This window comes from Anser anser, assembly GCF_964211835.1.
Source record: "Anser anser genome assembly, chromosome: 2".
Classification (NCBI taxonomy): Eukaryota; Metazoa; Chordata; class Aves; order Anseriformes; family Anatidae; genus Anser; species Anser anser.
In genome coordinates this window covers 55,085,305-55,099,481 of record NC_139721.1, presented here as the reverse complement: position 1 = coordinate 55,099,481, position 14,177 = coordinate 55,085,305, and the positions used below count along the sequence as shown (strand labels likewise).

General features: G+C 36.4%; 1 protein-coding gene across 8 annotated transcripts in view; it reads left to right on the top strand.

Moving 5' to 3' along the window:
* The window catches only part of PIEZO2 (piezo type mechanosensitive ion channel component 2), a 320,203-nt gene that overhangs the window by 50,820 nt on the left and 255,206 nt on the right, over positions 1-14,177 (top strand). For all 8 annotated transcript variants that reach the window (XM_083826665.1, XM_083826663.1, XM_083826662.1 and 5 more), the window contains one exon: positions 11,737-11,832. In XM_083826665.1, the coding sequence (XP_083682791.1) occupies positions 11,737-11,832 (96 nt within the window). The remainder of the gene's footprint in view (positions 1-11,736; positions 11,833-14,177) is intronic.

Sequence of the window (14,177 nt, the reverse complement as noted above, 5' to 3'; positions counted from 1 at the left end):
GGGCCAAGAAAGGAAGTTTATCTATCTTTTACTGGAATAAACAACAGTAGAGTTTTAAACACTGCATTCCTATTTGTAACTTCACTAATGACACTCATATTTCTTAGTGTTAACACCTCTCTGATGTTTAGTAATGTTTATATTCCTCAGAGGCGTTTGTCTGGGTTAGTTTTATTGCCACGTCCTTCCTCTGATTCAGGGTTTTTTAGGACTGGTGTCAGTGTAAGCAACGGCTGGCAAAAAGAAAAAGAAAAAAAAAGTTCTTACTGTATCTTATGCCAGTTAATTTATGGTGATTTATGTGTTTTAAAGGACAAGAATTTTGGATGTCTTTGGGGATTAGTAACATGTGCTGACATTTTCACTTGTAAATTGCTGGGAGAATTTGGCTGAGTTCCTGGTGTCTGATAGCTTCTTAGTGGCTCTAAGTGAAGGTGTAGATCTGCTTGTGGAGATCTCTCTGTCACACGAGTGTCTCCGTATCTGTCCTTGGTTGATGTTGTTTAGCAGTAGCCCTGTGTGAATTTTGTTTGTCATCTGTGTTCTGTGTTTGCTGTTATTTTTAGTCTTGTCAGGGTTATGCAACTGTAGCAGCACAAGTGGACTGCTCTTTCCGGATGTCCAGGGGGCAAGGAACATGCTTTCGTCATCCTATGAAGATGAATGAGGAACAGAGTAATTTCTTTAGTTCCCAGTTACTTTCCTAGAAAGAGAATGGGCAGCTTGAAGACATAAAATAAGCTCACGCGTTTAACATTACAGCAGGCACTGAATAAAATGCCTGAGAAGTTGCTGGAGCCAGAACGAGAACCAGGCAGTCCCCCTTCCATGGGCAGCTACCTCAACGGAGGAATACGACATCATCTTCCTCATACCTGACCAGTGAATACATGAAGACATGCAAAATATGATTTCCGTGAAAGTTGAGTGCTCAGGGTTTTGAAGTCTGGTGTTCTGTCCTGCTTGATGATAACATATAGTCATGTAAAAAAGAGAATCTTGTTGCCCACCCCATTTTTGGGTGTTAGAGGTTAGGACTGCTGTTTTCTGAGTAGAGGTTACTTTGGCATGTGTTTATCATGAAGTAGGTGAGGAAAGAGTGTGCCTGGAATGACCGCTGTGACAGAAGAGACTGGAAGTGAAATTAAAGAAGCATCAAAAAATCATAAATCAAAGCAACCACCAACCTTGAAGCAGATTGATTTGTTGAGTAAGGGATTACTGCTACAATGTAGAAATATGAAAACATAAATGCAATGTAAGAGAAGATAGAAAGTTTGCAGTTGAACTTGAAATGAAGTGTAATGTTAAGTAGATCTTTCTAACGGCAAAGTGTGCTGGTGATGGTGTCCATCATGGATTTTACTTAATAAATACTTGTATACTTAATTTAAAAAACTTATTGACATTGGATTTGTATGCGAGCGTAGATACTCTTTTAAAATTCATTATTCTGGGAAAGGTGATCATTGTGGTATGCTTACGTCTCAGGTCTTTTGTTCATTTTCCTTGTTTCAAAGACAGGTCGGGAGTATGCCTGTGTACCTAAGATACATTTCTAGAGCTGAAAGAAAGAGGGGAACAAGGGTTTTTGTCTTCTTCTCTCTCTGCACTCAGTTCCCAGACAGTCTGCCACAAAATTATAACTGGTTCCAGATGGTTTCTGATGGAGAGAAAGCTTACTGGAACTGCTACTCTGAGAAAGAAAGGGGAAAAAAGTCAAAAACAAAAAAAAATAAAAACAAAATGTGAAAAGTGTTCACTGTCCAGCAGTCAGCTCTCCTGATGAGCACTGACCAGTGAAAAATGTGATTGTAAAAGTGATGTGAACCGAATGTGTAGTATTTATCTGTTTATTGAAGAATTCATGGATTTAAAAAAAAAAAAAGCTTGTGCATAGCACATGCTAGCTTCATGATGCTGCACAGAACAGCACCATGTCAAAATACTGGCTCAGGAGCAAGGTGGGAGCTTCATACGTTAGCACAGTATTATCAGAAGAGCTCTTTAACATTGAAGGAGTAGTGGTTGATGTGGGAGGTAACTTGTCCTGAGCTAACGCAGTTATGTGTGGTTCTGTACTGCACACTGTAAGCTGCAACCATTAATTCGCACTAAAGGGATGATAAGATTACATGTGTTTCAGTTAACTATTTTACACAGCAGTGTTTAATTCCAATCTCATCTGTTATAAGCATTATTGCAACTGGAGTTACTGAGAAGTAAGTGAGAGCAAAACTATGCCAGGATTTATCCTCTTCTTCTGAATTTCAGTAAGAAGAAATAAAGTTCCCAGATTGCTAAAGCTCACTGGGCAGCATGCCTGCCAGATACTTGACATTATTATAATGTAGAGTTCTAGAAGAGGAACGTTTTTGGTCACTTTCAAAGTTTCGTTCTTATGTTTACAGCATATCTAAAGTTACAATGAGTGGCAATTGTTTCCTTGTTATTGTAAAGAATTTTGGAGGAAAATTCAGAGTATCTGAAACAAAATAGAATGTGAAATGCAAAAAGGTATAAAAATAGCAACTTATGGTAGTATTTCAACTTTCCATTTCCTCTTCACAAAATGGTAGCACAAACTTTGTACAGCAACAAATTTAATTTTAAGTATACTTGTTTTATTATTTTTTACTGCACTAGGCCAGTCATGGCTGTGTCAGGTGAAAGTGGGAAATCCACGCAGACTTAATAAGATTTGCACTTGTGTCTCTGAGCTGAAACGGAGATGTGGGGCTTGTTCTCCATTATACTTGGATAGCTGCAGGCAAGAGTGGCTGCTGCATTTTTCTGAGAGATTCAATTTTGTGACTATTAAATAATGGATTGTTTTATCCAGCCAACAGTGAGCGAGCTTATTTTCATAGTACATTGTTTTGTAAATAATGCTTAGACAAAAGTGCAAGCCTTGAACATCCTCTTTGGTTTTGCTGTTTGGCTTTCTCCTCAAACACACCCCTGACCCAGCAGCAAAAGCAGCAATGACTGTCACTAAATATCTGAGGACAATTTACTAATATTTTGTGTGAGCACATATGTGTGTGTTTTGGTTGGTTTTAAAGAACACTGCATGCATGAAACCGCCTAAAAAGAAGGAAAATTCTGTTTTCATTTCTTTTCGTATTTGTGGTTGAAATTAAGATAGTGTATTACTAGAAAGCAAAAGTAAAAAAAAACTTCAAAAAACGCAAGCTTTATGCAGACACAAATAGCAGTAGAACAGTCTACTCAGTAGTCTTGGCCTTCTGTCTCCATATCATATAGCTATTGGAAATACTTGTTGTCACTCTGGCTGTGTGGGTTTTTCTTCTTTTTTTTTTTTTTTTTCTTTTGTATTTAACTCCTTTTCCTTGCAAAATCTTTTTTTCAGGATGGTTCTTATTCTGTAAATTTTAAATGCCCTTCTCTCTTTTAGCATTGAATTTTTCTCTTTATTGAGCTTATGCATAGTCTACACGGTCAGTTTTACTACAGTTTTGAAATGTTGCTCAGAATATCTGAACTGCGCTTTATCAACAGTGAGAGCTGACTTTTTAACTGTAGAGCGGAAACAGGGATGTACATACATGAGGAGAAACTTTGGCTCTTTCCCCAAAAAATAAACCAGGGGCTATGGAGTCTCCTCCAGGTCCCCCAGGGCGGGCTTGGCAGCCAGGCCCCGTCCCACTGCCCCACCGGGAGTGGGGTGGCCAGGGGCACCAGGTACCTGCCTGGGGTTGGGCTGAGGCCGTGGCCTCCCAAGTCCTCAGGGGCTTCTCCTTAGTGGGGTCATTTGCTCCAGACCCTGACCCAAGCGTGTAATTGTCCTGAATACTAAAATGAAAGGTCTTTTGGAGTTTTTGTGGTGGACTGACACTATAAGGCATTATTTTTTCAAGTTAGAGGTGAGCTGTGGATTTTTGGGAAGAAATTGCCTTTACGGCTGTGAGTGGGTTACAGCCCAGCTCCTGCTTTATCACTGAATTCAGTAATAATGCTTCTAGAAAACACCACTGATATTTTTCCTGTACTTTTGTTCTTGTTCACCGATTTTTCTAGAGGAAATGTTGTTGCCTGAAGGGTGAGGTCTAATGTGGGATCTACTTGCATTGGTTAGGCAGCCTTTGATGTCCAGTAAGATGATTGGGGGTAAAAGAAAGAAATAAAAACAATCTCAAAGCTTTGAATATTCTAAATAACGTGGAAACTGACTGGTTAATGCTTTACTGGAGGGCAGTGCAAGTGTAGAGGCCTAATAATCATGTCATTAAGACAGCATTTTATTGACAGTCCAGGAGAATCTTGATTGTATGTCCTCATGTAAAATTAACCATTCATTGTGCACATTCGTGGATGGTCTTATAGAGCACCTTGATTTGGAAGAGATGTATTTGTTTCAGCAATTATTTTACTCTAAGTTCATAGATTGGTCCTTTGCACCAGAACCATGTTATCTTGGGTTTACACCAGTTTCTCATTCCCATGCTAAACCTAGTAGAAAAGGCTGTCTGCTTTAGTCTATATCAGTCATCTAAATTAGGTGTTGATTGGGTGTTTTCAGAGCTCTGAGGATGTAACTGGTAGAAAATTTGAAATTAACCTCCTTTTTTAAGGGGTGAACATTTTTGTTGAATGTTTTTCTTGTCACTGGAAAAGTAAGCACGAATGTTAAACCAAAGTTTAGTCTAAAGGTACAAATCTTTGCATAGCTTTCTTAATAATCTTGCAGTTATAAAGTTGTTAATCAGGATGCAAACATTGTGCAATATCCTGCTGAATGAAGGTAGAAGACATATGGCATTTAGTTCGCTGAAGTGATTCCTTCTCATGCTATTGCACACATAAACATGAACAAATTAATCTAGAAAGGATAATGCTAAGAATAATGTGGAAAGAATATAGAAAGAAATATATGAAAAAAATCTCAGCACATTTCTTAAACAGAAGAGGGTATAACAAGCATTGTGTTATTCTGTTAACATTAACAATAGTGACTTTTTATTAAGATAAATTCAGAAATAGTGACAGGATGGCTAATTGTGTCTTCATCTGCCTGTCATATTTTCTGTGGTAGTGGCTTTTAACACTAGCTTACAATTCTAGTTTACAAGTCAGTAGCCCTTTGATAGTATGCACACACTCTTGAAGGCTGATGTGGAACAGATAGTCTCATCTTCTGAATGGAATTTCTTTTAAAATTTGTGTAGAGCGAAACTAAAATCTTTCATGAAGTTATTTTTTTCCATACCTTTTGAAGATCAGATTCCTCTATTACCACCCTGTTTTGCCCTCCAAGTTTTCTTGTTTAATAGATGAAATGCATGTTCTATAAAAATTAACCTCTTTAAGTAGAAAAAAAGAAAGAGCTGTTAGTGTAAATATGAAAATAATAACCTAGTGCAGGTGTTAGAATTCTGATGTTTGCTTGGAAATACCCAGTGTTTACATCTTGAAACTTGGTGGTGAGTCTAAGAATAGTAGTAGATTTCTTCAAGTGTTAAAACATGCTTCTTTGGCTGTCGTATAATACTGAAAATTAAAATCTAGAACAAAACATTTATAAGTTATCATATGATTTAGGATTTTCTGTTTTGTATGGTGTATGCTGCACATATCTATCCCAAGAATGAGTTAAAATTTCCAACTTTATTTTAATAAAAACTTGAAAAATAGTTCTTGTACTAATTCTGTGTTAAAGATATGGTTCACTTTAAAATAGTTTGAGCAAACATCAGTTTTCCTTAATGAGATATAAATTTTGGGCTGTCTGGGAATCCCTTATTTTTGTTTTTGAATGCATATGTACAGAGATGTATAATCTGTAGTCTGGGACATTTAAAAGTGTATTGCCTAATAAAGGAAGAGAAAAATTAATTTTGAAAGATATCTCACTTAAGAGTATGTTCTTTTCACATAATTTTAGATGATGATTGTGTGAAATCACAGTGAAATGCACGTTTCTTTTTTTTTTTTTAGGAAAAAGCAAATACAATAATGAATGTTCTCTTTTAGTGCTGAAATATTGACTGTTTTTATTGACTGTGCCAAGAAATGTACAAACAACCCTTAAAATGTTAATAATCTGTAAGTTCCCAGGTGTAATGTCAATTCTTCTTAATTTCAAAAGCAGAGAAAAGAACTCAATTATTAATTCTTGTGTAAGACTGGGGAAGGAGTGGTTCTTAAACCTCACATATTCTGATACTCTTATCTAATAGAAATTATGGATCATTATGTTAATGATTCTACTCATATTTGGGGGCTTTTTTAAGGCTTTAAACAGAAATATTTGCTCTAGTTAATGTAACATAATAGGAGAAAAAAATATTTTGTAATGTGTTCTCCATTGCAAAACTTAAGTATTCAGCGGTTATTTCTGTTCTCTATAGCTCCGCAAAATGCATTGGCAGAGCAGGCTTTATTGATTTTTTTTTTCTTTATGAATGTGTGTTAAAGTATATACATACATATATATTAAAGATATGTATTACATATAGTGGGATTAGTGAGTTATGAATACATTTACAGACATGGTGAAATGTAAACATTAGTTATCTGTGTCTAATTTTTAATCTGATTGATCAAATGACAATGTAAAAAAGATGAGATACTCCACAGCTATCTTTCTATTTATTTGTTTTTGCCACAAATAATTTGTATGGCAGTTTGAAAATTTTATAAATCTGCATGTTATTTTTTTACTATATATTTCTTTTTGACTGGTATGCGTAAAGGTATATGAAATTATCATGACTTTGTCTTAGATATAGTTGTGAGATAATGATTTAAAGAGAATATTTTTTTCTGCTATGTTATGCATAAAAACAAAAACATTTAAAATAATCACCTATGAATGGAGAATTCAATTTCGTGTGTTACAGAGCACTCATTTTTCTCCACCCAGGGGAAGATGCTTTAAAGTTATTATAAAACTATAAAAGAGCTAATTAGAAAAAAAACGAGTTTACTTCTAATATGCTAATATGTTGTATATCAGTAGTTGGTTTTTATGTCCTTTCACAATTGTGAATTACTGCTGCCATTGGAATCTGAACAATAGCAGAGTTTCAGAGATGAAAATCCTATTTCCAGAGTTTTCTTACTAGAGGCTGTTAGAAAACATTGAGGAAGGTTGTTTAAAAAATCTGAAAAGACAAAATTGTGCATGGACTTTGTATGTGTGGTGTATTTACCTATTCAAGCTTTGCATTTATTGTTCTTTTTAGGCAAATCCATATACCTGAAACTAAGAGACAGAAAGTTTTCTGGGATACTAAAATGTAATAATATAATAATATAAATATAATAAAAAATTAAAAATATAATAAAATTAACATTTTTGGCTTAGGAAGTTTTTTGTTGTTATTGTTGTTGTTTTCAACAAATGTCTTCAAAGTATTTTTGTATTCCTGCAGGCACCTATGTGAAAAAATATAAGGCAAGGTTTGTATGGAAAAGTATTGTCTGTTAACAGTCAGTTTTATATAGTTGCAGAGAAATAAAGCTTTGAGAACACAGTCTCCGCAAGTCTAGAAATAGAAAGCAGTAAATTTAAAAGTAAATATAGTTCAAGAATAATTCCTCTGAAATTAATTTTGCTAATCGATTAGACAATTTCAAGGAGAGGTAACAAAAGTAAAATGCTAAAATTGCATTAATTTTGAGACAGAACTGATAGTGCAAACTGACCAATGTAACCCAAATATCCAGAAATTTCTATGCCACCTGGCTTGCCAAGAAAGTCATTTGTGTAGGTGCTTTTTCCATTGATGGAATCCCATTGACCTCAGATGGGAATTTTTGCTGTGGTGGGCATCTGCTTATGGCTGCCTTTGCAAAGGAGACCTTTGTGAACGACAAAGGGAGTGCTGATGGGAGAGATGATGGGTTTGTTCGCTTTTTTGGATCATCCTCTTTTTTCTCAGAGCAAACTGAAGCTGATTTCATGTCCAGTGATGACTTCCTGACAGTTTTGAGTATCAGAACTTGATATCCTTCTATAATAAGGGTACCCACTTAATGGATGAAGGGAAGGTGGTAGATGAAGTTTTCTGCATTTCAGCAAGGCTTTTGGCACAGCATTCCTCTGGACAAATTGTGCAGTTGTGTGATGAGCAGGTACATGCTATGGTGGGCAAAGAACTGACTGAATGTTAGGGTGTAAGGTGTTGTAATGAATGGAAGTAATCTGTCTGATCACTAGCGGTGTGATTCCCCAAGGCTCAATATTGGGGTCAGTTCTGTTCAATGTTTTAATCAATGATATGGATGCAGGAGTTGAATGCATCCTTAGTAAATTTGCTGGAGATACTAAACTGGGAAGTGATGTGGAATCTTGAGGAATGAGAGGCCTTGCAGAGGGATCTAGATAGACTGGAGCATTGGGCCTTCAGCAGTGGCATAAAGTTTAATGACAGAAACTGGATTCTGCATTTGGGATTGAGTGATGCTGGACAAAATTACAGATTGAGAGAAGAGTGGCTTGAGAGTGGTGCTAGTTGACAGTAGGCTAAACATGAGCCAGCAGTGTACACTGGCAGACAAGAGGGCAAACCATGTTTTGGGGTGCGTTAAACACAGTGTAGCCAGCTGTTCAAATGAGGTAATTATCCCACTGTGTTTACTATTGGTGTGGCCTCACCTTGAATATTGTGTGGAGTTCTGGGCTCCACGGTATAAAAATGGCATTAAAATACTTGAATGTGTCAGAGAAGGGCAACAAGGCCGGTTAAAAGGCTGCAAGGCATGTACTATGGGTTTGTTAAGCTTGAAGAAAAGGAGGTTGAGGGGTAACTCCACAACTTCCCAAGGAGGAAAAGTGGAGAGGGAAATGGCCATCTTTTCTCCCTGATATCTGGTGACAGGATGTGTGGGAATGGCTGAAAACTGTGTCAGGGGAGGTTCAGACTAGACATTAGGAAAAACTTTACCAAGAGGTTAGTTGGACACTGGAACAGGCTTCCTAGTGAGGTGTTTGATGCCCTGTGCCTGACAGTGTTTAAGAGGCATTTGGATCTCACTCACAATGATGTTTTAACTGTGGATCAGCCCTGACAGTTGGACTCAATGATCTTTGTGTAGGTCCTTTCCAATTGAAACTATTTGAATTTAAGAATCTATGTATTTGACAAATAAAGTTATAATGCAGAGTAAATATGTAAATACACTGCAGCAGTTGTTTTCTAATCTGTAATTGTACTAAAAATGTGTTTGACTGTAGCTTTTTGCTGTGGCAGAGTAGCTTTTTAAGACACTAATCTCTTCAGAAAAATACACTAGATGAATGGAGATCATGAAAAAAGATAGGGAAATAGTGAATGGACTGACGTTTAAAAAAAATAAATCACAGCCAAGTTTTGGGTTTTTTAATTTATTAATTATGAGAAATTTATTGCTGGTGCTCTTGCAAGAGCTTAAATAAGCATAGCTGTCCAGGCAATGTGTAGGCAAGATTATTATTTTACTAGGTGGTGCTTGGGTATAGATAAAGATTCTATATATTTGACATGAACTTTTTACCAAGGCATTTATTGACATACTGCTAACAGAGGTGGTTGTCTAAAATCACCCAGTTGCTTTTTTTTTTTTTTGCTTGCACTGATGAAGCTGATTGCTAGATGCTGTTCAAGAAACATAGCAAGCTTAGTTCTGAAGAATATTATCGTAAGAAGAAAATGTGTATAATATTGTACTGAAATCAAGTAAGCCACTTAACAAGATTAAAAGCTGATTGACTAGGCCTCTGCAATAACTGGATGTGCTACCAGGGTGACTGAGAACATTGATCCTTTCCTTTAAATACTGGTGGAAAAGCCATCAGGCTTCAGGTCAACCTTGAACCACCTTTCCCTATGGATGCCAAAGAACTTCTTCCCACCCCAAATTAAATTTGCAAACAGGCTGATTTATGGATTTGTCCTGACCTCAGAAGTGTCCTTGTTGCCATTCTTTCCAAGAATGCCACTAATGGTCATAGCACATCCTCTGCTCCTCTGCAGAGTGCCCTGTAAGTAAGTGCATATAGCAGGGCTGACTCCCTCTTCTCAAGTACGTTCACTTTAAAGTTCTGATAATTGCTTACAAAATTCCCTGTGGGATAGGCCCATTTACTTTTTCTTGGTTACAGATGTAAGTATAAGTCTTCAGGTGGTCTTTAAAGACAGTGTCTGTAAAGGAAGTTTAAGCATTAAGCAAAAGAAGTAGTCTGCCTGGGTTTAATTTTTTTTCAGACATCAGAAGTTGCTCTTAAGCATTCTGGATTTCACACCAAACAAACTTCTATTAAACTTCATGGATTTTTTTTTTTTTGAAGGCTGGTGGCAGAATTGCGTTTAGAAATAGAACATAGATGCTACTTGTTCTTCCTTCTTGCCAGATATACCCATAAAGATCACACATTTCTTGGCTAAACTGCAGATATGGGGCGAGAGTCCAAAGTCTTTGTATCAGGGCTATTAAGGAGTTGGAGTCTTATTCAAAACATTAGTTAGTTTGAAAGACAAGAATTATAGTTGTTGTATGGATTTGTTTGTTAAAAGTGAGACTTTTTGGGTTTTGTATTTATAACCAGAATGGAGAGATGTGATGAGGATCAATTAATGCTTAAGTTGTCAACTCATTATCTATATAGTAACAATACATTTCATGAAGTGGTGACTGGAGAAACTTGTTTTCTTTTGGGATACACATTTCTGGCAGAACTAAGGCTGCATTTTTTCTCCAAAATCAAGTTGTTTTGGATATAGCTGAGAAAACTGAATTTATATTAGTTACATTCCATGAGTGAATAAATGACATCTCCTGACTCCTCAGCAGTTGCTTTATCTCATGCGAAAGTTTAATGTAGTAGGTCTCATAATATTCCGATATCAGCTGCACAGTGGATTTAGAGATTACTTCATTTTGTTGGTGGTGGAGGTTTTTATCCTTTCAGTAAGGAAGTCCATATACTATCCTTTCAGCACAGAATATGCATGACATCCTTAGAAAGGATGTGTCTGGGTTGTAGCAATATTGCTGCCCCTTTTAACAGCCTGCTGATATGGGTGTTGCCAGGAAAACGCTTGCACTAAATGTATACAATAGGAAACATTAGACAAAGTTAGTGGAGAGTTCTATTCTTTATAAAAATCAGTACAACACCAGTTGCAAGTTATCAAGCCCTTTTTCGTTTATAATTCACAATCTTTTCACTAGAAGGATTTTGTAAAAGCAAACAAATGGGTGACAGTAAAAATCAAATTGCTCTCGAATTAAGTGATGTCATTTAAAGGACAACTGGTTATTTTAGGCATGCTCTAATTTGGAATCTGAATACAATTCATTGTTTTTCTGCATTATTTAATGATAATCCTTATTTGTAATATAATGAACTTGTATGTAATTTCTTAAAGAGAGACAATCAATACTACTTTATGCATCCCTCTATATTTTTTGGGGGGGTGGTTTTGTGAGTTTACAGGTGAGGAAAGTAACCGGTTCAGCTGCCAACTAACTTGTCCATCATTCCATACAGTCTTTGTAACTTGGATGCATCTTCAGTGCTAAGCTTAAAAATGCATATTACTATGAAAATGCCTCATAAGTGTACTTAATTTTATTAATTTAGGCAGCACCTTGAACACTTGCATAGAAATAACTTAAATAAATGGTAAAAAATTGCTATGGTAAATAGGAAACTCAAATTGTAAATGTTTTGTGCTATTGTATATGCTTACCCTGATTAAGCGGTATGTTCTTTTTCTTTTCTCACAGCCTGTGCTTTCCGTTACAATGGGCTCTCCTTTGTCTACCTCATCTACCTCCTGCTCATTCCTCTGTTTTCAGAACCCACAAAAACAACGATGCAAGGTAAGACATTCCTGATTCATTTTTAAGATTCTGTGCTGGGCACAGTACCTGCAAAAGCCTTGGTGGTGAGGGTTTTTCCCTTATTAAGTGAGCTCATTTGTAATACATGCTATAAACTCAGACACTGCAGTTTCTCTGTAGGCTGGCTTTGGTGCTGAAGGACTTCCAAGCCTGATGTTTTTTGTTTGTTTGTTTGTTTGTTTTGCCCCAACATGCAGCTGGGTACTGAGGGATCCTTTTATGGCATTATTTCACCTGGAATACTGAAGTGATCTGGGTGAAAAATGAGCTGTCAGAAACAACCCAAAGGCATCTTACTGTGCACAAGGGCTGGATTTGTAGCTACTTTTAAAAATTAAATTTGGTCTCAGATTTTTCACTCAACTGAGTTTTAGGTACTTATTTAAACACCATTGTCATCCTGATTTACATTATACAACTGCCTTAATAAAAGTAATAGAAAAGATTTACTGGTAGAGATAACAAATAACATCTATGTATCACATACCTATCAAACTTTTACAATTTAAAATATGAAAACAATTGTGCCAACCTATGAAGATAAAAATTATTTCTATCTAGTATTATATTCTTGCTATTTGTAGGGTGCCTGTTGTCTACAGAGGAGTGACTTCTTGAAAGTCAGCAGAAATGGCTGTATAACAGTATTGACACTTAAGAGTTTGTGATCTGGAGTGGAATTTGTGAGTGGAATTTGCAGTGAGGATGCAATCATGTCTTATCATCTACTGATGTCACCTAGTAGCCTGTTGGATGAGATTGCAGATGACTGAATTTCAAAGTACTAGTGCTGCATGAAACATTCCTGTTCCTGCTCTCCTGATTCTCCTTTAGATCAGTATGAAAAATAATACCGCACAATGCTCTGAGAACAGTTCTTGGTGAGTTTCAGGTTCTGTTTTAGAGTAACTCTGCAAGCTGTCATCCTCTTTTCTCTTTACTGAGAAGATAGAGAGCAAGCAGAACTTTCAGAAATATCTGATGAACTATTCATTAATGAGTGGCACACACTGAGAGTACCAAACTTAATTTTCACAAGTGGAAGTTCAACTTATGTTGTCCCAATTTTTGCTAGTGTTTTCATTAACCATCAGCTTAAGTAAGAAGAAGGCTAAACTAAATAAAACCATCTGTATGTGTGCAAGGTTTCTGCTCATGTGAATTTTCACCCACTCTATGTATAGGGGATCTTGCATAAGGAAGAGCACTTTCTTCTCCAGGTCCCTGCATGGAGAAAAAAAAAAAGGCAGTTAGATTTGTGCTGTGGAAAGTGTATACTGACCTATTCTAATTATGATGACTTACTATTTTTCTTTTACTTTAGCTAGGATGGATGCAGATTTTTTTTTTTTTAAATTCTTTGAAGGACTTACTGAAATTATATCCTGTTACAGTGCATGTCACAGACTTGCTTCATTTAGAAGAGCATCTGTACTGAATTAACCCATTTTGCATTCTTTTTTTTTGTTTTATGTTATAATTATTTCATGTGATTATAGTAGCATCAAATGACAGAGGTATGTGCTATGTAGTTTATATACATTCTCTACACCCGAACTAAAGGTAAAAAAGTGGAAAGGATTGCATGAGGGTGGTAGTATTGCTAGATGTTATTCATAAATGGGATATGAGTTATAGATAGATCAAAGTCAAATTTCCAAAAATTGTTTACAGTGGGGTAAATTTGAATTAGACCAAATTTGGACTCTTTGAGAATTGCGGTTGGAGTCTTTTGGCAGAGTTATGAATCAGCTGAGAATCAGAGCTCTTTTGAGAGCTCACCTGTTAGCTATAGAGTTCAAATCTCTCACCCCTGGCTGAAGGAGCCATCTTCCCCAAACACTTCTGTGCAGAAGGGAAAGAGGTCTACTTAGTAAATGTATTTCATACCTTAATTTCTATGTTTCTATCATGTCTCTCCATATTATTTTACTTCCCCACATCAGTCTTCACTCAGTTTCTAACAGTAAATCTAAGAAAGTAGCACACTGCCTTTTGGCCAGGACCCACACCAGTTGGGTGGGCCAAGTTCATGTTGACTGTGTAAGTATCCAGTGGAGACAGAAAAAAGAGAGCTGAAAAATAAATAAAATAAGCATAAAATGTAGGAAATTCCACTCTAAGTAAGGGTGCCAGTCATTTTTAAAGTGGAAAATTACAGGGACAATATGAGAATGAAACATCTGTAAATGCCCATCTGTGAGCTAAAGCTTCTCTTAGAAGTGCTGAAGGTGACAGCTGAGAGGGAGGCACTCACTGAGGAGTTTAGGTGCAGCTTCCCAGCTAACATGCAGTTACCACGTTGTTTTTGTGTGTTTTATTTT